Source organism: Theropithecus gelada, chromosome 6 (genome assembly GCF_003255815.1).
Source record: "Theropithecus gelada isolate Dixy chromosome 6, Tgel_1.0, whole genome shotgun sequence".
Classification (NCBI taxonomy): Eukaryota; Metazoa; Chordata; class Mammalia; order Primates; family Cercopithecidae; genus Theropithecus; species Theropithecus gelada.
Window position 1 is genome coordinate 128,392,138 of NC_037673.1, and position 19,747 is coordinate 128,411,884.

The 19,747-nt window shown below is 53.3% G+C and overlaps 1 protein-coding gene and 1 long non-coding RNA gene across 8 annotated transcripts in view; one reads left to right on the forward strand and one right to left on the reverse strand.

The window, feature by feature from the left end:
• The window catches only part of ACSL6 (acyl-CoA synthetase long chain family member 6), a 62,527-nt gene extending 43,268 nt beyond the window's left edge, over positions 1-19,259 (reverse strand). For 2 of the 7 annotated variants that reach the window (XM_025388680.1, XM_025388679.1), the window contains exons 1-2: positions 18,703-18,842; positions 1,233-1,453 (exon numbers count right to left, since the gene is read on the reverse strand). In XM_025388680.1, coding sequence (XP_025244465.1) covers positions 1,233-1,453; positions 18,703-18,751 — 270 coding nt within the window. In that variant the 5' untranslated portion in view covers positions 18,752-18,842. Of the gene's footprint in view, positions 1-1,232; positions 1,454-18,702; positions 18,843-18,946 lie in introns of those variants that run through there. The other 5 variants (XM_025388681.1, XM_025388685.1, XM_025388682.1 and 2 more) reach the window with 5 other exon arrangements.
• LOC112626542 lies at positions 10,774-14,222 on the forward strand. The gene is made up of 2 exons (XR_003119911.1): positions 10,774-10,993; positions 13,524-14,222. It is a non-coding gene; the product is annotated as an uncharacterized LOC112626542 (long non-coding RNA).
• Positions 19,260-19,747: the final 488 nt, after the last annotated feature.

Below are 19,747 nucleotides of genomic sequence, written 5' to 3' on the forward strand. Positions count from 1 at the left end.
CTGTCCTTGCTGACCTCTCCAGATGTGATATAATCACAAGCTTAACCAAAAACAGCTGTCCTTAGTGACTTCTCTGGGTCATCACACCCAATCTTTACCACACCTTAGAAAGCAGGTACTCTTTTTATTACACCCTTTACAACTGAGGGCCCTGAGGCTCAGAGAGTTAAGAAACTGCCCAGGGCCATACAACTTAGAGGCATAGCCAGGCTTCAAACCCAGGACTGCCAGTCACCAAAGGCCATTCTCCACAGCACTTGGCTGGCCCATCTCCAGCCCCTCTCCACTACCCAGCAGCCCACACAAAGCCCCCATGTGCTTCAGCACACACCTGCACCTTTGCACATACCATTCTTCTGCTGGAAAAATGCCCTGAAGATCCCAGCCCCTACCTCAACCTGCACTCTCCCCTACAAGGCAAAACATGCTTATGATAGCCAAGGTGCATTGTCAAGAGCAAAAGGCAAGGTGCACAACAGGCTATGTGGTGGATATGAGTAAAAACACAGTGAGTGTCTCTACACATCTGCTCATGGCCAGGACACAGCATTAGCAGGTTGCCTCAGGGAAAGAGAACTGGGAGAGCAGGAAAGAAGACAGAAGCTTTTCAGTACATTCCATTTGTTTCTTTTGGACTATGTGAATACATTATCTATTCCAAATGAACAGAATTAAAGAGGAGCAAATTTTTAAAAGGCAAAAATAAATTCCATAAACTTAATAATGAAACACACCTCACCAGTCCTTCCAGGCTTAGCCTAGAACACCCTTGTCCACTGGCCCCTGTATCGTCTTCCCCTTGGTGGCACCATGTGTGAGTCCACGTGCTCAGGGAGAGCAGGGTCAGGGGTAGGCTGAATCCTGGGTCCCAGTACCAGACCGGGAGAGTTTGAGAGGGAATCTACCAGGCAGCTCCTCATGAACCTGCTTAGGCTTCCTACTGCAATACCAATGAGCCAAGGCCCTCCTACCCAAGAAGCAGGCAAACCAGAGGCCCAGTGGAAGGCCCAGGTCAGGCTCTGCCCAGAGGCAGTTGCTGGGAGAGGCAGAAGGAGTGCCTGGTAAGAGACCCTGCCCAAGGCTGCTGCAGAGCTAGGTGACTGACTGCCAGGAGAGACAGAGCTTCTCTGGGCCATGTGAGGTCAAATAAGCCACAAGTCTGGTTTCAACTTCCAAGATGCCTGTCTTCTGCCCCCTACTTTCCGCAGTGGAACGTCTCCTACCCTGCTCACCTCTACTTCTTCTGACTGCATCAGGAGGTTGCATGGTGGCTGCAAGGCCTTTGGCCGGTGAGTGAACCAGTAGGCGAGGATGGCGGCCAGGGCACCCATACTCACGAGGGTGGTGGCCGAGAGGCTGCGGAAAAACTGGCCTAAGTCGCCTAGCTCAGGCAGTCGCAGTATCCTCAGGATCTCCTGTGTCTGCATCTTCTCCAGAAGTGAGAGGACAAACTCTGTTGAAAACAAGAGTCAGATGAGGCAAGAGACCTGACGGGCAGGTTAGGGAGGGGTCCTGGGTCACAGGACCTGATATCTGGTCTGATACACCACAGGGCAGGCCCTGGGGGAGTTCGGATGTACAGAGTGCACCCCAGAAGCTGGCTACCTAGAAGGGCTTTTCCCAGGAAGAGGCCAGAACCTTCTGCCGTCACACATCCTGCCCAGTTTTCCTGAGAACCACACGCTCAGGCCTTGGGCCATGGCTGACAGCTGCTTCCATATTTTCCAGGACCACTGCTCTGGCAGCTCTGGGAATGATGCCTCCTGGGCCTCAGGGCCTGGGTGCTCTGTTCTCCTGTGTGACTGCTGTCGTAGCGTTTTACTTATCTTTGCTCCTGGGGTGTGGAGGAGAGGGAAGGGCAGTAGAAGTGCTCAGCACGGTGCCCAGGGGTGAAGGAATGCAGGCTCCTCCCACTCTACTTCTAATCTCCCAACTCCAGGCCATGACCCTGAGCGAGACTGAGACCGAAGCAGGGCAGGGCAGACTGCAGATCAGCCCTGACAAATACTCCAGCCCTCATGATGTGAAGGTGAAGACCTATCTGACTGTATGAGCACTATGGCTCTGCACTGTCCCTGACCGAGTACCAAGAGGACAGCTGGCCCCGCCATAACTGGGCCCTGTGCTGTCCTCCCTGATCCCATCAGCAAGTGTTCAGAAGCAAGGCAGGTGGCAGAGGAGAGAAGGTGTTAAACTGGTAGGAAGAGAAACCACCGCTCAGAGCGAAATGGCTCAGCAGAGTGCTATGTGCGCTCCCCAGGGGACCAACATGTCCTGCCATGTCACAGATGGCGGCCAGGGAGCCACTCTCACCCACTACAGCCCAAGCGGGTACAGTGGGTCCATCAGGGAGACATGGGAGATGCCCTAGGGTACACAGAAGGAAGGTCTCTGTGAGAAGCACTGGCGAATGATTGAAAGAGAAGCAGGCCCCAGGGGCCTCCTGCATCCTCCTCTCAGCCACTAAGTGAGGCAGTGTTGGCAGAGCAAATACACAGCCAGCTTGGCTCAGGGGTTCTGCACCTTGCTTGGAACTGAGGAAACTATCAAGGGTGGGCAAGGTGATGGGTGCTGGCATCCCCAATGGGACCCCCTCATGTCACTGCCTAGTAGGACCTGAGGCTAGAGGCACCTACAGGTCTGCCAGCCCAGAGATGGCAGGATGGGCTTGAGGCTGCCCTGCACCATCCACAGGCACCCTCCTCACAGGCCCTTGGCCTTTGGAAGCATGGCTGTGCTTCCAAGAAGGGAAGCAAGGAGAATGCAATAGCGGCTACTCTGCAGCCGTGGGATATGAGTCAAACAATTGCTTGACCCCTGAGAGAGGGGAGATCTGCTAAACTCCCAATAAATGGCATTTGTGCTAAACCATAACATCAAAACACCAGAGATGAAGTCAGTTGCAGAGACAGTCAAAAAACTCTTTAGTTATAATTCCTTCTCCTTCTCTTATGAGCAATGCAAAGTTGAGCCTATCCTTCCTCTCTGAACCTCCACTTCCCCATCTTTAAAATGAGGGCAGTACAATTTAGACATATAAAGCCTCTTGCACTGCATCTGGCATGTTCGGAGGACTAAAGAGATGGCTAAAGAATATGCTCGTCAAACCAAGAGGACTGCTCAGCCCAGGACACATGAAAAGAGGTCAGGAGCAAGACTGGTTCAAGCACTGGGCACAGGTGATTTGGCCTGGACACTGTGGCCCCACAGGAGTTTACGCTCTGCAGATGGCACAGCAGGCTGAGTCCTGGGAACACTCATCAGCCACCCATAGGCTCTGGGTGAGCCTCTAGCCAAGTGTGGTATTGTCACTGTGCTCCTGAGCTGGAAATCCAGTTTTAATAGGCGCTTCCTTGAGCTGGGTCAGTTATGAGACCATCCTGGAGGAACAACCCACTCCTAGCATATCCATCCAATTCAGCTTCTGCATAATAAAGCAGAGGACAAGCTACGGACCACAGTGGATTCACCAGGGAAAATCACTCTGGAGAAGACTCTGGGGGGGTGACCTGCTGGCCTTCTTGGGACATTTACTTCCCTAAGCTGCAGATGGGAAAATAAAATCACAGTCAGGCCTATCAGATAAATGACTCACTACTTAGTAGAAAACCCAGACATGTTCGCCAGCTCTTAGGGTGGGTTCTGAGCTGATGGACATTTTTCTTAAAGGAGATGAACTGACTCAATGATCTGAGAAGCCAAGGACCAAAAAAACTCATGCGTAGCATGAGGGCTCAGCTGTATATCCCAAAAGTTTTAAAGGGAACCCTGGAAGGATACCTCATTACCACCAGTCCCTGGTCCTTGGCAGTTGCTCACGGACTCTAAGCTTTGTGTATTGTGGCATTCGGTGCAATGCTAGAGTTTTTGCAGAGCACAGCCCAGATTAGCCAAGTCATCCATCTGTCCTTCTACCCATCTAGCAGACCCTCACACGGTCCCTGTTGTCATCTAGCTCAGAGTTGGGCCTGCCCTCGGTCCCATGGGGAGGACACATGAGGAAATGGGCAGTGCTATGATCAGACATGGGGAGCCAGAAAAGCTGCCTGACGCAGATATGAGGGAGTCAGGGCAGGCTTCTGGCAGGAAGTGATATTGATCCTGAGAATGAAAGATAAAGACGAAAGGGTGGCCCGGCAGAGGAAAGTAAATATACAAAGGCTGGAGTTGAAAGAGCACATGGGACACTTAGGGAACAGAATATTCTGTGCAGAAAATAAAGCACTGAGCCCACAAAATCTCATACAAAGATCAGTGCTACAAGTCTGCGGGGCTGGCCTCTTGGATATGCTGAGCTTTCAGCAGTTACCATATTACCATGGTCCTCAGTGGGAGGAAGAAGGGGACTTGGCCTAAAATTCCTGAATTCCTGATGTCTGGGCAGCCCTTTCCTACGCACTGTACTGTTTGACCCTCACAACAGCTGCAGGTACTCCCTCTAAGGTGGGAGCAGAGACTCTACTGGAGAAGTCACCTTGTTCAGCAAGCGAGGCACACAGTAAAGAAGTAGTAGAGCATGGACTCAAGCCCAAGACTGCAGTCTCAATGCCAGCCCCTCATGTGGTATGGCCACCCCAGCCCCTGCCAACACTGGGCCCACTCTCACAATCCATCCTTTCCTTTGCATTGGCACTGAGCCCACAGACAACCAGCTCCAGCTGCTTGGAAGAACCCAGGCCCGGGTTCAGGGGCTGGGGGAAATGCAAGGCCACCAGAGCCTGTGTGAGGGGACAAGCCAGTCAGGCCAGTCATTTGCTATTTTTCGCCAGCCCACATGGGTGGGCTTCTTCCTGGTCTCACATCAAGAACTCACCAACTTCTCCTGGCTGAGTCCTTCTCCTCCTACCTGGGGTGATGGAAGGCAGTGCACAAAGGGCTGGGCTGCCCACTCCTCCTTACAACTTCTACTTAGGTGCTCACCCCAAAGGAGGTATTTGCAGCAGTGGCAGCTCCTCTGGCCTTGAGGCTGGGCCTGCACCCCTCCTTGGCTGGGCAGCAACCAGAGGGTCTCATTCTTTCAGGCTTACCAACCTTCTCAGTCAGTCAGAACTGCTTGCATTTACACTGAGGTTTCCTTCAGACCTGGGAGCCACTGCAAGGCAGAGTTGTGAGTCCAGGTCCCCTGAGGACATGGGCCTCACAGTCAGCCCAAGCCACCAAGCCTTTGGCATGGGGAGGGCAGAGCTTCAGCCTTGGAGTCTGGTCTCATCTCATTATTTCACAGGGCCTTGGCCTCCTCTAACCTCCACACCTCTCTTTTGACCTGGGGTAGGGCTTGGTGGTCTCTAGGGTCCCAGCTGTGCTGCCTCCTTCCATACCCCAAGAGACTCTCTTGGCTGTAGCAGAGATGTGTATTGTGTGTGTGTCGGGGGCAAGGGGAGTGCGGACAGCACTCAAGGGAATCAGTGGTGCTGGTGTTGCCAGGTGAGTGGCTGTGTTTGTAAATATTCACCTGGCAGGAGGACCCAGGCATGAACAAGCCACTTGACATGAACTAGCCGCCTCCTCCTCTCTTCCTGGAATATCCGACATCTTTTTCTTCAGCACAGACCAGTTCAGAATACCAAGTAGTATCTAAGGCTGAGGAAACTGGAACTTCCTCCCACCTCAGCATGCCCTCTGCTGATGTAGGGCAATCCAGCACGGGAGAGAACAGGAAGAAAGGGGCCATGGTGGGAAATATGTTGGTTCCAAGGTGGTGGGGTGGCAGAAGCAAAGCCCCAGAGCACAGTCACTGTGGAAATGGCCCTGGGGACCCTGGCGTGGCTCCAAGAACCCTCTGCTGGTCCAGCCTCCTAACCTCAATACTCTAGGCTTCACTGTCTAGCTGGATACCCGACCACTCCTCTCTACCCCAATAGCCCCTGGCCTGACAGCCACCACCAAGCAAAGCCCAGTCTCCCATAGCACCCTCTCCATAGGTCTCCTTGCTCTAACAGGTGCTTGCGCTGTTACCAAAGTTATTTCCTGATATGTAGATAGGATCATGTCATGCCACTGCTCAAAAATCTGATCTGGCTTCCTATTGCCTTAGGACCAGCGTCCAAACTAATGATCACACTGAGGCTCTCCATGATCCTCAGATTCTTCCCTCCCCTTAGAATCACTCCAGCTTCCTCTGTATCAGCCTCTCTAATAGGGCTTCATCTTATGGAGTTCTGGGCCTCTGAAAACCTCTGAGGTCTTCAAAAAGGGTGGAGAAGCTCAAGCCCAGCCACCAAATCATCGAAGAATCTCTTCAACTCCAAGTGAAGAACTCTAAAAGAAAACTACGACCTCTCCCAGGGCCCAGGGACCCTAGCAAACAAGCTTGAGAGAGGGCCCAAAGGGGGTATTCCGGTGCTGAACTGACCTGGGTCCAAATCTTGACTCAGTCTCTTGATAGCTGTGTGGCCTTGGGCAGGTCACTTTGCCCCTCTGGGCCTCATCTCAAACAAGCTCGTGGACCAAGAGTGCAGTGCCAGGAATGTAGTAAGGGAAACACTTAGTAGACAGTAAGTAGCTGAAGCAGTTACTCCATCTCTTTGCAAGCCAAAGGGGCTCAAAGACAACTTGCACAAGTAGATGCATTCACACCCTACCTTTCCAGCAGGCTCCTGGCACTGGGGAGGCGGCTGAGCTCGTCCCACTAGAACCAGCCTCCCTTTATAGGGCCTGTGGGGCCCAGGGAAAGAAGTTACCACATCTTGATCAAAGCACAAATTGGTGAAGGCCCTGCCCCGAGTCTGCCCTCCTGGGGACAGCCGATGGCAACAGCCGCCTGCTCTGAGAAGCCGGGTGGTGGTAGAGGCGTTAGCAGTGGTGGCGCAGGCTCCCTGGTGGCTGTGGGAGCAGGTCTGGCAGGGACCAGGGCACAGAGCAGTTCTGTAAGGAGTTGCTGGCCCCTCAAGGCCCCCGCCAGCCCCACCTCCATCTGCATGCAGGGCGGTGCTGGCTCAGATCAGCTCAGAGCCAAGCAACCCAGCCTTAACCCTCACCCTGCCAGTGTGCCAGAGCCTCAGCTTGCACCCCCTTGCTTTTCCCCTCACCTCACCCTGTTTGCAGTTCGGAAAGGGAGTTTGCCAGGCGGGTTTCTTAAAAACAAAGGCTCCTTACACATCCATTTGAGACAACGATTAGGGCCAGGCCTTTGCGATGGGCTTGGGACTGCAGTGAGCATGAGTTTATGTGTGTAGGGGGTGGTGGGGGGTGACAGGAAGTAGTGGGGAGTAGGGGGTGGGGATGCCAGCTCTCCGGCACTGAGAGCGACTGCACCAGCCACCCGGGATATTCTGCCTCCAGCTGCTCCCAGGGGCTGCCTCTGCTCCCCACCCCCACAAGGTCACAGTCACAGTCAATCTACTTGGGAAGAGGAAAGAAACAACACAGTTCCAGATAAAACATCTGCTTAGGGATGCTCTGGGGAGTGAGGACACTCTGGACCAAGGATCAGAGCCAGCAGATGGAAGATAGTGGCTGATCTCCACCACAAGACCCCAGGGCAGCACACCAGCCCTGCTGTCAGGCCTGCACTAAGAGATATTGTTGCCTGGCTTGCACAGGAATGGTCACCCTGGAGCCAGAACTCACACCCTTGCCTATTAGGATCAAAGCTGAGCTCTGAAGTCCTGCAGCACCTCTGCCAGACTGAGAGACTGAGGTCCCAGGGACTCCCGGAGGTCTCACTACTGCAAGATCTGTGAGGCTTAGGGCTGTGGGTGGCTACTTCCATAGCATTTTCACTCCTACTTCCAGGCTAACATGCGGCTGAGCACACAAATATGATTACTGCATATTTTGAATTGGACATTCATTCTGATCATAAGACAGACAGCTAGACTCATGGTGGCACCCGCTAATAAGTAAAAGACAAGTCCAGGACACAGGACCCAGCTTACCACTGCCCCCAGGCCCTACCCACATCAGGTGCTTCTGGGCAATTATGAGTCTGCCTGCACTGGGCCACTGTCCATCCAAATTTAACCCTGCTCCCTTGCTGCAAGAATGTCCCAGGACAGGACCCAGTGCTCTGAGCTCCCTCTTGAAAGCTGTTTGCCTAATTGCCTGGCAAGTCTGGAGCCCACAGGCTTGCAACACCTTCCCTGGAGCTGATAACGGCTTCCACTACTCACCCTACCATCTGGGTGAGCCATGAGGAGAGCTTCCTGCCTCAGCGACCCTCATCTGGAACTTGGCCCTAGCTTCCCCCAACCCACCCTGATTAAAATGAACAAATATCTGAGGACCCCCGATCAGCCCACAAAGTCACTTCCCCTTTCTTCTAGGCAGGACCCTTACTTTTCTCCAGATATCTTCAGAGATGTTTTTAATACAAAAGCTTCCTTTAATGCTTCTCAAGGCAGTCTCTGGGGCAGGAAATCCAGTGGTCGGTGGGAAATCCCACAGAGTGCCAGAGGCATAGAGCTGAGGGAGTAGTTTTGTCCTAGGCAGTGTGCAGCCCAGTCGCCAGGTTAAGAAATGCACAGCCTTCACTGTTACACATGTGCAACCCTGACCTGCAGAGGTGCAAACACAGCAACCCACACTTGCCTAACACCTACCCTCTCCACACAGGGATTCAAGCTTGTCTCTGCTGTGAGAGAGGGGCTTGCTCTCCATTTTCCTCTTGGGTTTTAATTAGATTCGCAGAACCACATAAGACCAGGGCAGAAATAGAGCAAAGAGCCTCCCTGACTTGGAAATTGCCAAGTGAGACCCACTGTGCATCCCCCATGAGACAGAGGTCCAGGATACGATATGGGATTGCCAGGTTACATGGTGGATCACCTGCCAAGCCTCCCCAAGGAGCCTGATCATAGCTCTGATGGTTCAATTAAGCCCTTTGAATGTAGAAAGGCCCAACTAAGCCTGGCTGTGACTGAGCACTTTACAGAGCCACCTGTTGCAACTAGCCCAAGCTCACTGTGAACAAGCCTCCCTTTAGTGGCCTCCACCGCCCGCTGGCCTCCCCATCTTCATGACAGTAGCTCTCAAAAATCTCACTTACCCTAAGCCCCGCTCAGGGAATCTGGGTCCACATTCCTGATGCTAACACCAGGAAGCCAGGCACAAACAATGCTTTCAGGAACTTTAAAATACGAATAGCCTTGAGAAGAGAGGAGCAAACAGATACACAGTGTCTTTCACACGCTCTGAGATAAAGGTTGTCCTCACCATGAATCAGGCAGGACAAAGTTCTCAGGGCAAAGAGGGACAGCAGGAGCTAAAACAACAGCAGTGGTCCCTTTGGAAATATTTACAGGGTATGACAACCAGGACTGATGGTGTGGACGAGTTCAGTTCCTTCCACGCCAAGCCCTGGGACAGCAGGCAGGACCCTATGAATACTGACCACGGCCACGATCACCTCACAGGCAGAGGAACACTCCCTGGCCAAGTCCTTCTGTGCAGGAAGCCAAGTCCTGTGGCTGTAACATGATCCTTTGCCTTCCCGGCCATGTCCACGTTAGGACTGCTGGTGTCCTGGCCTCAGGAGCAATGATCCATTTCTGTCACTGGCTCAAACTTAGGACACACTGCAAACTAAGCCTGAACCAGTAAAGGGCATATGGGCTGCTCATGGCAAGGCCATGCACTCAGAGCTCAACTGCAGCTGGCTGGGGTACAAGCACGATGGGATGCAACCTCCTCCAGCTAGAGGGAAGCTCCTTGAAGTAGGAAGGGTCCTGCCAAGATATGGTTGGGGGTCACTAAGGTGGGGGGAGCAAGAGAGGGATTTGCTTGCCTGCTTGTTCACTTAGGAGCCCTGCTGGTCTCCTGTGGACATGTGCTAGGGGAGATATGCCCAAAAGATAGAACCTGAGACATCCTTAGCCAGGGAAGGAGAGCAAGGAGAGGATCCGAGCTGGGTGGGAAAGGGAAGAGAAGAAGGCTATAGCAGAGTGACAGAAGTGTGTTGGTAAGTCACAGGAAGAGCCTGTAAGATGTTAGGGCCCCTGGCAGGAGCACTCACACAGTGGCAGGAAGGAAGCAGAGGCCTGGCTGCATTGAGGACGGGGGCAAGAAGCTGAGGCTGGCAGGATGGCACTTAGCTGTGGGGAGAAAGGAAAAAGATGGTGATGGGTACTGTATATCTGCCTCATGCCTTCAGAGTCACAGCCCATAAGCTAATGGCACTCAGCCCTGGGGGTTTGGTATGCAAAAGTGCCCCAGGCAAGCTGTGCTCCTCCACCCTTGGCAAAGGGATTGCTGCTGCAGCCGGGATCCGGCATGGCTCCTTCACCTACCATTAAAGAGTCACTGAATGTTTTTGTAGACTAGAAAGTGAGCAAGACAAAAAGAGTTTTGCCTTTGGTTAAGGGTGCATTTTCTGGCAAATCTGGTAAATAGCTGAATATTCTGGCATCCCCATAGTCTGACAAAATTCCTCTTCTGAATGCCACAAGAAGAAACAAATCTGAATTTTCTCGTTTAGCAAAAGGCTGTGCTGGTCAACAGGAATCTGCCACCTCCTGAATCTCCGCTCTGGAGGTCAGGCAGCACAGCAGCTGCAGCCTTAAGCTGCCCTCCCTCCAGCAGCAAGCGGTCAAGTTCTGCTGTTGGCCTGTGAAAGCCTACAGTGTCCACAGAGTTAACACCAGACTGGAGCAGCCCAGCCCTCAGTGGGCAGGGAGCACTGGGAACTCAGGCCTCCTTTTCAAGGCCAGGATGAATGGGAAATATGCAAATGGCCATCTCCCAGGAGCGGCAGGGGAGGGCCTGCTGCTGGCAGGAGGGCATCACTCCACTTGGGTCTGTCACATGAAAGGGTTTGTATTCCTGCCGCTGGCCGGCTCCTGGCCAGGCTGGGGCTGTTCTCACCAGAAAACAAAAATGTCTTTCAGACCAAAGCAAAACGAGGCCCCAGCTGGCCCAGGCAGGTCCTTGGGTGTTGTTCACACTGACCCACTGTGAACACCCATCACTGGGGCTCTCACTTTGCCCCCACTGGAAGGAACCCACCATCTTTGGAGAGGCAGCTGGGGGCCTCGGTGGCTGCTGAGGAAAGCACTATGTAAGGTCGGGGGGATGGAGGTGGGATCCAGAAAGAGGGTCAGCCCCCTCTGAGGCTCTGTTGGTTTTGTGCTTTTCAAAAATAGTAGTGGCTGAGTCTGAAGTAGCACCTCTTTTTTTGTATAAGGAAACTTCAGTCATTCTCACAGTGTTGATGGTAAACATGGAGAAAGAAATGGGAAGAAAAAAGTGCTGGTACATGAGAAGACCCTGCAGTGCACAGAGAGGACTTTTAAGAATGGAGGCCACGTGTGTCCTCTGCCTGGTGCCCACAGTCCTGCTGCTGCAAGTGCCCTCGAGCTGGGGGTGGGGATGAGGGCGGCCCAGAGCCCCGTGTGTGGGATCAATAGCTTCCAGGACTCGGGCTCCTTCTTCAACCAAGGCTCTATGCCAAGGTCAGGCTTCAATCTTTTTTTTTTTTTTTTTTTTGGCTGACTTTCAGCAGACAAAACACTGCTTCTCTGACACCCCATTGTCACCAGGAGTTGCCCATTAACCACAGCACAGACCTTGTGCCCTGTGGAGCATGGATGCCACTCGGACTCCCACTATCAGGAGAAATAGCACAGCAAGATCTCAAGCACATATGTGGCCATTGAGCCTGAGAGGACATCTAGAACAAAACCACTTTGGAATTGATTTTAAATTCCAATAGGTGGGTTGGTAGATGCTCCATAGATCTCCTGAAATCCAAGGGAGATATGTCTTGTCAGCCTCTGGGGCCAAAGGAAACTACTATTCGTTTGGGCCACACAGTATCTTCATGAAGCCAAGGTGCCAGGCATGTCTCCGTGAGAGGTCATGGAACTGTCCAGGGAGCAGAAGCAGGAGGCAGAGGAGACAGGACACTTCAGAGTGATCTGGAAAAGTTGGCCCCACAGGTCATAGCCTTCCATATCTGGTCTGCGGCAAGGAGATCAGGGACACATGCACCCAAATCCCCTACCAGCCTACTGGATGGGGGAAGGCCCACCCTCCATTTTTCTCTAAACCCTCCCTGCCACCACAGACAGACCTAGGCTTAGGGGAGTTGGCCTGCAGAATATGCATGAGTTGGCTGGGCGTGGTGGCTCACACCTATAATCCCAGCACTTTGGGAGGCTGCGATTTTGAGGTGAGTGGATTACCTAGATCACCTGAGGTCAGGAGTTTGAGAACAGCCTGGCCAATGTGGTGAAACCCCGTCTCTACTAAAAATACAAAAAATTAGCTGGGCGTGGTGGCAGGCACCTGTAATCCTAGCTACATGGGAGGCTGAGGCAGGAGAATCACTTGTACCCGGGAGGCAGAGGTTGCAGTGAGCCGTGATCATGCCACTGCACTCCAGCCTGGGCAACAACAACAAAACTCCATCTCAAAAAAAAAAAGTTTATATATATATATATGCATGAGTTGAAGGTGTCCCCAGAGAATCACATCCAGCCCATCTGCTGGAAAGCACAGTCACCATGAACACTGAAGTTCTCCAGCCACTAAGCCAGGTCCTGGGGTCTAGGTAGCTTCATGCAGCATCAGCTCTAGTGGCAGGGCAGAGTGGCCAGAGCTTTTGCCCCTTCCAAAGCAAAGGGGTCACTGCAGGCCTGGATGGGTCTCCACTGAGTCCACTTTCTCCATACTGACAGTTGCCTTCCTCTCACTGGCCAAAAGGCCTTGCCGTCCAGCCTCCAGCCAACCTCCCTGTCCAATCTCACTGGCCAGCTCACATCCCACCTTGCTGCTCTCTGTCCCAGCTCTGACTGTCCTTGCTGTGCAGCCTCAGCTGCCCTTTCTATCCAATATCTGGTTGACCTCACTGTCTCTCCCAGTGACGTTTCTGCCTATTTATCAAGCAGGATCTGCAGTCAGTGTCTAGAATGGTCTGCCGCAAAGATAAGGCTGGGACAGGGGTGCATGGGCAGGAGGAGTCCCACAGGGGAGTCTCAGCCCCTACAACAGTCCATGAGTTGGTGGGAAAAGCAGGGCTTTGTAGCAGGACTGAGTCTTGATCGGTCACTTGGAATCCACATCCTGCACTGCTAGGCCAGGCTATGCTGAGAGTGAGGTCGGGTCCCAGGCACTGGTCAATAGGGTCTGTCTCAGAGCTGCCCAGTCAACCTGGGCCTGTCTACTCACTCATTTATCCAATAGCTATCAATTACTAAGTCTGTTCCTGGCCCTAATAGGCGCCAGCCCACATTTGCTTATAGCAGGGGCTGAGTACTAAGATGCTGATTGTTCCCTCACTGGTCTGGCTTCCTGCTCTAAATTCCCAGGAGACAGTGATCTCGGAACACAGGCTTAAATGGGCAGATGGCAAATCAGAAGCCATTCCCAACTCCCCCGGACACCCCCTACTAAATACCTGGATTAGGTGCAGGGAGAGGAAGGGTGTCTCTGGGAAGAGCTGGCAAATAGGGTCAGGTGGGACTTCTTGGGATTTGAAATCCTTCCAGCTCTGAGAGTATTGGTTGGGTCTCAGAATAGATAGCTCGGCTTGGCTTGGAATTTCTGTTCCAATCCACTTCTCATCTTCCCATTTCTGCCTGTCCCAGGCCCCAAGATTCACATGAATTAGGAGCTACACAAAGGAAGCAGGCCCGGGAATAACCACGCCTACCATGGATCTCCTGGGGCAGCCGAGCAAATGATGAGGAACCACCCCTGGGCATCCTGAAGGACAACCCCAAGGGCTCAAAGCAGCATCTCATCCACAGCACTCCCCTAACCCCACCAATCTGGGGACCCAGTGGATGGTTAGTGGGAACTCTGGCGAGGTCAACGCAAGGAATGGGGCCATCACACCAGACCATCCAGTGAGATGAGGACCTTGACTGGGAATTCCTCTCATCTAGGCTTGGCAGAGTGGCCCAAGCTCCCCATCTATCAGGAGACTGGAACCTTGGAGCTCTAAGGAAGCAATAGCCCTCAGAGAAGACTCTCTTCCACAAAACCGGTCACCCAGAAGCTGTGGGTTCACTAGTTCATTCATTCATTCAGTAAACACTTCTGGAGCACCTCCTTCTGTTCCAGGCTGCACTGATTCTCAGCACTCGGGGTTCTCCAGTGAAGGGTAACCTGGCCCTGCCTGCAAGGAGTTTACACCTGCTTTTCCCTACTGCTTCTAACGTATTGGCGTCATCCCCCAGCTGGGCACAAAGCCTGGCATCCTAGCAGGAGCACACTCAAAATCTATTGTTTACTGATTGACTTGTGGTAATGAAACAGCTTATAAAACATATTATTAAAATAAATTACTCTCAGGGAACTCTTTATATCATCAGTTTATGCAATAAACACTTATGTACCCTGTGTGCCCAACTCTGGATTGGGGACATAGACATGAGACACCTGGCCCTGCCCTCAAGGAGACCATGGGACTTGTGGAGGAGGCTTGTGGAGCACAGGAATAGTGTCACCTTGGTCATCCACATGCCCAGTTCTACCCATACCTCCTTGATGCAACCACTGCACAAAATAAAGCCAATGCTGCTTGGCCTGTTATCCTAGGCCTGCAGAGTCCAGCTCTGGTAACCTCACTGGCCGAGCAGAATTTGTCCTTCAACTTCATTCAGATTCATTCAGATTCCTATTGCCAATCTTCCCTTACACAGGTCCCTTGGCCTAGAATGCCTTTTCTTTCCCTACTCCCTTTCTGATGTCAGAATCCTGGATCCTCTTTAAGGAAAGCCTAACACAAGTTATTATAATTTTAGCTAACATGGTTGACTGATCATGCCTAGTGGTCCCTTCCTGGACTGAAAGTCTGAGAATGTGGAGCTGTTACAAGTTGCTTCACCACTGAACCTCTTTGAGTCTCAGGGCCTCGCCTAGGTAATGGGGATAACAGCACACAGTGTTGTGGGAGGATGGAAGGAAAGCTCGGAGAATCATAGACAGGGTGCTTGACACATGGTAGGTGCTCAGTGAAACAGCAGCCAAGTCAGCCTGTTTGCAGCAGCTAATCCCATAAAAACACCCCTCCACACACACCTAGTACTTAATGAGTATTTGAGTGCCTACTATGTGCCCAGTGCTAGCTGGATACACAGCGTAGCTTCTGTTATACAAAAGCCTGTAAATTTTGCCCATTTTTACAAACAAGCCAGAGCCTCGTGATCACTCACCCCATGTATGGGACAGTCCTGAGTCCCATCTGGGGCTGTAGCTGAGCCACATTCAGCCTTCTGAAGGTCAACCTATAAATCTTTGTAATCACAAGGGGCAGAACACCAGCTGGAGAGCATAATGACTGGGTTCTGCCGCCCCCTGGTGTCAGTATGCTCCTACCATACAGGCTAGAGAGCTGTGAGAAGGTGCTGAGGGCAAAATCCTGCTCCATGCTGGTGCACCCTGTACAAATTCAGGCTTCGTTTGTGAGGCATGTCCCCAGCTGGCCACAGAGCCACCTGTTCTGCCTGGAGCTCCACCATCTGTCCCAATTCATAACTGCCATCTCCAAACCCCTGGGGTGGCCCTAGACCTCAAGTCAGTTCTCTACCCTAATGGGAGCCCAGGATGGGGTAAGGGGAGGATCTCATGGACCTGAACTAAGCCAAAGTGTGCAAGTGTACGCTTGCCCTAGGCATCTATAACCAGGAGCATGCCAAACCATTCTTTAGACCAGCAACCTTGTCTCACCCCACCAGGGCCAGCCCCACTTCTCCTAAGGCAAAGACCAGGGGTGGGGGCTTATCTCTTCTCCTTACTGGAGCCCAGCCTCGACTTAAGCCATCCTTGGGCCACATCTATTCTTATCCATAACATCATAATGACCTCCTACTACCCTCCTGGACTCCACTCTCTTCCCCTTGACTCAGCAGCTAAATGGAGGGCTCTTCTGTCACCCAAATAAAACCTTCTCCAGAATCCTCTCCCACAACCCACATTGCTCAGACACAAGACCCTGAAGACTCAGCCCTCATTGCAGTTTTTCCACAAACTCTGCTGGTTTGGCTTCCTCCACTAGGAACTTGGCCTCCCTATCTCTAACAAATTCCCCTGAATACTGCAGAAGCCCACTCAGAGGTCACTGATGGTTGGGTATATGATGGAACAGATTGGACCCTGCAGCATGGGACTGCCTTAGCCTAGAGGAAGGTGTGCCCTTTTATAAAGTTATCCACCAAGAGTGGGACTTCTTTCTACTTTGCACGAAGGTGCTGTATAGGCAGGCAGAAGCTCCAATCCACTGCTCCCATTGTCCTCTAGGTGTTTATGGCACTGAGGGCATGCTTCCCCAAACCAGACCTAGCATCTGACTCATACTGGACTTATTTTACTTGTCTCCTTGTTTAGTATTCAGCACACAGGTGAGATCTGGACTGGCCCAGGACTCTGCTGGCCTCTCCAGCAGGCAACAGGACAGACACAGCCCAGAACAGATGGCTACCTCCCCCAGACAATCAGCTCCTCCTCCTGGTACATGCCACACCCCCATCCCCGACTTCATGTCATCTCTCCCTGAGGGCCCTTGAGGGAAGCCCTTGCCTGGCCCTACCTCGTCTCCCTAGGGCCAGTTTAGGTGGCAGAAAGCACATAACTCTACTAAAGAGAGACATTGCCTCCTGTTACTGGCTGAGTGGAAGGGATCTGGCAGCTGCCATGGGACCATGGGACCCTGGAGATGACAAGGCAGAGCATGTTCTCAGGTGTGCTCACAGAACTACAGCTCTTAACTCAGGAGTCTCTTCTGCCCCCAGAGAAAGGCTGGGGGCCAGGTGAAGTCTCAAGGAGGATGGACACATAACTTAAAATGCCCCAGCATTTGTCTGGGGTATTTTATCCAATGAGCACCATAGACCAGCCTCAGCCTCTTGCTTTTTGCACTGAGAAGCTTGGCCTCTGTGGAAGCAGCCACTACCTGCCCCAAGAATCACTCTTGCTTGACAGTTCTGAGGCCTGTATAGTCTCTCAGCAAGGCAGCCCCCAGTTTCCCATTAGAGGAGGCAGCTGACCACTTTAGGAAATGCTCCACAAGGAAACAGGACTCCACTTTGAGTCAGTGCCAGCTAACCCTGCTCACAGACAAGGACCCCACATGGTGAGGGACTTTTTCTCACAGGCTGCTGATGACCCCGGTCACAAGTGGTCCGGCAGTTCCTAGACACCTCCCTGCAGCCACAGAAGACCAAGTCTTTAGAGGGCTGACCTTGGACCCATGGCTGGGTGGGGGCTTCCTGACAGTAGGGCAAAGGGGTCCTGGCAGTGGGGAGAGGTTCTGAGACCATCTATCATGCAGGCATTAAATGGTGGCTGTCACGACCACCATCACCATTATTTTAATTATCCTTGCCCTTTACCTCCAACCGCAGCTCTAGCCCTGTCCTTGCCTGCTGGATGTGCCTCAGGACCAGAGTGCCCCTGTACAGCCGGTCACAGACACTGGCAGACAGAAGGAGCTTAGGGAGCTGAGGGGATTAGGGAGGCTTCACTCACTCCCTCAGCTCAGAGGAAGTGTCCCTGTGGCCTAACTCAAGGCAATGGTAGGGGTGGAGGAAGTGATTACCTGGCCCACCAACCCTCCAGGTTCAGGCCTGAGCCAGCCAAGCTCTTAGCATTGGTTGATCAATTAAAACCTCGAATGGAATCCCAGTCTGCCAGATATCCATGTGACATTAGGCAAGTCAATTGACCTCTGAACTCAGTAAAAAAAGGGATGGTGCCACCGACTTCCTAGGATTTTCCTTGAATATTAAATAACACGTACAAATTATCAGGTAAGGATTTCAAAAGGGTCAACTTCCTCCCCTTACTTGGCTCATAAAGAGCTTTATTACCACTTCTGATGGTGCTGTTTGAATGTGAGATCATAATAAACACTAACATTCATAGAGCATTTGCTGTGGACTAGGACAGGTTTAAGGCCAATTTAAGGATCAAGCACTGCACATAAATTATCAGGCTGAATCTGCACATGGGGGTGGGGGTGGAGGTGGAGATCCTTTAGTGGTATTATATTCTGGAGGACCCCAGGCTCAGAGAGGGGAAGTAGCCGGTGCGGGTAGTAGAACTGGCAGATAAAAGGGCCTGTGGTGAGATTCCAGGTGTGGGTGTATGGGGGGTTGGGGGAGGTAAGTGCGGAGGCGGGATCCAGCAGGGCTCCTCTTAGCCCCCTAAGAAGTGCAGTGATGAGGCTGACTCCTGTGAGGTGGAGGGGAGGGGTCTGGAAACAGTGGAGACACAGCAGCCCTGGGCAGAGCAGAGGAATCAGGTGAATCCTACTTTACAGAAATCTTGTACTCTGGCTGAAGGACGGGCAGGGAGGGGTCGTGAGGAAGCCCTTCGCTGGGATCAGGAAGCCCAGGTCAGTCCGGGTTACATAGCTGACCTGCTGTGGGACCTCGGGGACCAATACCCTGGGTTCCTGGTCCCAGGAGATGGACAAGGACGCAATGTCTGTCCCTGGCCTTGGCTCGGCCTAATCTGATCCGCGGATGGTCCTTGCCATCAGGGAAGGGGGACGCAAGAACTTGGCGGGGGTTTATAGTGGGTCTCAGTGAGCAAGCCCCCATCTCCCTCCGCAGACCCAGGTGCTCCCCAAACCCGGCCCGGAGCCCGCGAGAACTGGGGGCGGAGGGTGTACCTAGGCGGCCCTGGGGACCTTGACGGGACAGCTCAGCAGCCGGGGATGGGGGCTTGGCGGCCGCGGAGATGTAACACCCCCACCTCAGTCGAAGACCTCATAGCCTGCGGGAGATGGGAGTTCGGGACGCGGACAGGACGGGCACTTACCTACGAACAGCCAGAGGGAGCCCCCCGACACGAGGAAGAAGGTCAGCATGGCGGTCAGCGGGGCCCGGCCCGGCCTCCCCGGCCCGCAGCCCCGCAGCCCAGCAGCCCCAGCAGTAGCCGCGCCGCCGCCGCTGCCGGGTATTTTTAGCCCCCGCCCTCCGGCTCCGCAGCTCCCGCCTCCCCGCGCCGCTGCGGAGACGGCTCAAGGGGGAGGGCGCAGCGCACGCTCGCACCCGAGCCTTACTCCCTGCCCAGAAACCGGGCCAGGTCTGGGGCTTGCCCCGCGCTGACCGCGGTGTCGGAACCGCCGAGCCCCCGGGCGGGGGAGGGGCCCGGCCGCAGAGCGAACCAGCCCTCTCCGGTCCCGCTCCCCAACGTCAGTACCTGGCGTTCTGGGGAAACCGGCTGGAAGGGGGAGCACGGGCGACGAGCGCTAGAGCGTGACATTGAGCCCACCCCGCCGCCACCCACCCCATCAACGAGCGACCCTGCCCCCGCGCGACTAGCAGCCTGGGTTTCATGGCTGGGCAGGCTCGAATGGCAGCTGGGTCGCGGTTACCTGTCCTAGGAGGTGCACACTCCTGTGGGCCGGTGCCCGTTGACCCCAACGCCCCCTAGAACCCGAGTTCGCAGACATGGGGAGCCTCCGGGTGCCACCTCTGCAAACCAGTGAGGAGAGGGAGTGGCAAGGGTTCATCTAGGCTCTGACAAATCAGGCAGCTAGACCAGATAGTGCTCAGATCATCTGGGGACGCACGAGTTCAGGTCTGAGGCTACACAAGGTCACAGGAGACTCAGTGTGGTCACAGGCTGCCATATGTGTTCACCAGTAGTAACATGGTCACAGGCAGCCACATGGAATCACAGGTGTCTCGTAAGGAAACAGACAATCATGGTCTTCATACACAACTGTATGTGGCACACGAGGTCTCAAGAAGCCCCTCATAGTCACAATGAATGGCCATATAGCCACACACAGTCACAGATGGCCACACTGCTGGGCTGAGGACTTGGACACCTGTTTCAGTGTCTGCGATTGAAAGGA